Source organism: Sciurus vulgaris (genome assembly GCF_902686455.1).
Source record: "Sciurus vulgaris genome assembly, chromosome: 5".
NCBI classification, from domain to species: domain Eukaryota; kingdom Metazoa; phylum Chordata; class Mammalia; order Rodentia; family Sciuridae; genus Sciurus; species Sciurus vulgaris.
The window spans coordinates 155,314,594-155,318,062 of record NC_136465.1 but is presented as its reverse complement, the minus strand read 5'-3'; the positions used below and the strand labels follow the sequence as shown (position 1 = coordinate 155,318,062).

The 3,469-nt window shown below is 41.3% G+C and overlaps 1 protein-coding gene across 1 annotated transcript; it reads right to left on the bottom strand.

The window, feature by feature from the left end:
- Nucleotides 1-534: 534 nt before the first annotated feature.
- Nucleotides 535-1,184, bottom strand: LOC306662089 (eukaryotic translation initiation factor 1-like). Its single transcript, XM_079141593.1, has one exon. It carries the CDS (start codon nucleotides 1,048-1,050, stop codon nucleotides 709-711), a length of 342 nt encoding a protein of 113 aa, XP_078997719.1. The 5' UTR covers nucleotides 1,051-1,184; the 3' UTR covers nucleotides 535-708.
- Between the last annotated feature and the right edge of the window lie 2,285 nt (nucleotides 1,185-3,469).

Here is a 3,469-nt window from a genome sequence, read left to right as displayed (position 1 = left end):
CTGGGCAGCTGTTGCTAGTGAGTTGCAAGCTCTATAGCTAGCTACAGGACTGATAACATCAGTTTGGTATTTGTTCCCTTGTCAAAAGTTTAACTGATATTAAGCTGGCCTCACATTCTGTTGTTCTGGACATCCCTTAGCTAGAATATGTCTAGTCAAAAAGACCTTGGTGGCAAGCCAGATGTCATTATCACCTCACTGGAAGGAAGGTGGCCTTTGAGTTCTGCCCACCTGGTCAGGTTAGACACCAGGGGCTCTTTTTTCTTTTTCTTAAAAAACAAAACAAAAACCCACCAAAGGCCCCCTTCTAGTGGTACAGCTGCCTTACCCCATCCTCCTGCTCAGGTCATCACACTCTTAGGATAGGGCCTCTGCTGAGGGAGAGTTGAGAAGCTTCTGGTCAGACACAGCCATCTGATCTTGGGCCTCTGGGCTTTGCTGAAACATCATGTTATTGCTTTGTTTCAGAGTGGACACTGCCAGGCACCTACTACTTGACCTCTGTTTAAATGAGGGACTTCAAGACTAGACAGCATGGCTCTTTTCAGTTTATTGCATGAAGGAGTTACACTAGTCCAAGTTAAAAGCGGACCCCAAATGGTTACATTATACAAGCTGTGAGGTTTTTAAACTTGTGACAAGGGACAGAAGGGAAATTCTACTCATTGCAAGGAAATCCTCACTTAAGCTTCAGTGAGCCACAAGCACTTAAAACCCATGAACCTTCAGCTGATCGTCCTTAGCCAGTCCAATCTCTACCAGGAACTGGCATATGTTCCTGCGCTGGTCACCCTGTAGCTGAATTACTTCTCCATATTCTGGATGCTCAATTACAGTACCATTGCAGGCAAATTTCTTCTTAAACGCCTTCACTAGTTTCTTTTTATCGTAATCATCAGCGATCCCTTGGACAGTGGTAAGGGTCTTCCTGCCGTTTCTCTGTTGAATTCTTATATGGATATAATCCTCAGTGCCAGCAGGAAGCAGGTCATCACCCTTACTTGCATCAGCAAAGGGGTCGAAAGAGTGGAGGTTCTGGATAGCGGACATACGATACGATTCCTTTTCCTCGGTGGAAACGGCCTGCGGAAGGCGGCTGCGGGAGAAGGCGGGCGGGGGGGACGGAGCGTCGGGAAGCGAGGGGGCTCGAGGGGGAGGCTGCTGAGTCCTCGGCGGCGGCTCAGTGACTGGGGCCAGCATTTATTATTATTGGCATCAACACAAACGTAGAGACCAATGGAATAGAATACACAGAGACAAACCACATAGATGCAATCATCTACAACAAAGGTGCGAAAAACATACATTGTAGGAAAGATAGCCTTTTAACAAATAGTGCTGGAAAAACTGGATACCCGTATGTAGGATGAAACCCTGCACAAAAGTCCACAAAAGTGAATCAAAGACCTAAAAATTAGACCAGAAACTTTGCAACTGCTAGAAGAAAACAGACTCAACATTCCAATATATTGATGCAGGCACTGACTTTCTTTTTTTTTTTTTTTTTCTATTTTTTTTTTTTTATTGTAAACAAATGGGATACATGTTGTTTCTCTGTACATGGCGTAAAGGCATACCATTTGTGTAATCATAAATTTACATAGAGCAATGTTGTTTGATTCATTCTGTTATTTTTTCCCCTCCCCCCACCCCTCCCACCCCTCTTTACCCTCTATACAGTAGTTCCTTCCTCCATACTTGCCCCCCTCCCTAACCCTAACTCTAACCCTTCCCTCCCCCCCATTATGTGTCAACCTCCACTTATTAGCGATATCATTCGTCCTTTGGCTTTTTGAGATTGGCTTATCTCACTTAGCATGATATTCTCCAATTTCATCCATTTGCCTGCAAATGTCATAATTTTATCATTCTTTATGGCTGAGTAATATTCCATAGTATATATATACCACAGTTTCTTTATCCACTCATCAATTGAAGGGCATCTAGGTTGGTTCCACAGTCTGGCTATTGTGAATTGAGCAGCTATGAACATTGATGTGGCTGTATTTCTGTAGTATGCAGATTTTAAGTCCTTTGGGTATAGGCCAAGGAGTGGGATAGCTGGGTCAAATGGAGGGTCCATTCCAAGTTTTCTAAGGAATCTCCACACTGCTTTCCATAGTGGCTGCACTAATTTGCAGCCCCACCAGCAGTGTATGAGTGTACCTTTCTCCCCACATCCTCGCCAACACCTGTTGTTGCTCGTATTCTTGATAATCGCCATTCTAATTGGGGTGAGATGGAATCTTAGGGTGGTTTTGATTTGCATTTCTCTTATTACTAGAGATGTTGAACATTTTTCCATATGTTTGTTGATTGCTTGTAGATCTTCTTCTGTGAAGTGTCTATTCATTTCCTTAGCCCATTTGTTGACTGGACTGTTTGAATTCTTGGAGTAGAGTTTTTTGAGTTCTTTATAGATTCTGGAGATTAGTGCTCTATCTGAAGTATGATTGGCAAAGATATTCTCCCACTCTGTAGGCTCTTTCTTCGCATTGCTGATAGTTTCCTTTGCTGAGAGAAAGCTTTTTAGTTTGAATCTATCCCAGTGGTTGATTCTAGCTTTTATTTCTTGTGCTATGGGAGTCCTGTTAAGGAAGTCTGGTCCTAGACCAACAAGGTGAAGATTTGGACCTACTTTTTCTTCTATAATCTGCAGGGTCTCTGGTCTGATTCCGAGGTCCTTAATCCATTTTGAGTTTAGTTTCGTGCATGGTGAGAGATATGGGTTTAGTTTCATTCTGTTGCACATGGATTTCCAATTCTCCCAGCACCATTTGTTGAAGAGGCTATCTTTTCTCCATTGCATATTTTTGGCCCCTTTGTCTAGTATGAGAAAATTGTATTTATTTGGGTTTGTGTCCGTGTCCTCTATTCTGTACCATTGATCTACCTTTCTATTTTGGTACCAATACCATGCCGTTTTTGTTACTATTGCTTTGTAGTAGAGTTGAAGATCTGGTATTGCAATACCCCCTGTTTCACTCTTCCTGCTAAGGATTGCTTTAGCTATTCTGGGTTTCTTATTCTTCCAGATGAATTTCATAATTGCCTGCTCTATTTCTGTAAGGTACACAATTGGGATTTTAATTGGAATTGCATTGAATTTGTATAGCACTTTAGGTAGTATGGCCATTTTGACAATATTAATTCTTCCTATCCAAGAACATGGAAGATCTTTCCATCTTCTAAGGTGTTCTTTAATTTCTTTCTTTAGTGTTGTATAGTTCTCATTGTAGAGGTCTTTCACCTCTTTTGTGAGATTGATTCCCAAGTATTTTATTTTTTTCGATGCTATTGTGAATGGGGTAGTTTTCCTAATTTCTCTTTCTGAAGATTCATCACTTATGTATAAAAATGCATTGGATTTATGAGCATTGATCTTGTAACCTGCTACTTTACTGAATTCACTTATGAGTTCTAAGAGTTTTCTGGTGGAATTTCCAGGTTGCTCTAAATATATAATCAT

Coding starts and splice junctions, on each gene's coding strand:
- LOC306662089 (XM_079141593.1), bottom strand. CDS start 1,050: ATGTCCGCTATCCAGAACCTCCACTCTTTCGACCCCTTTGCTGATGCA.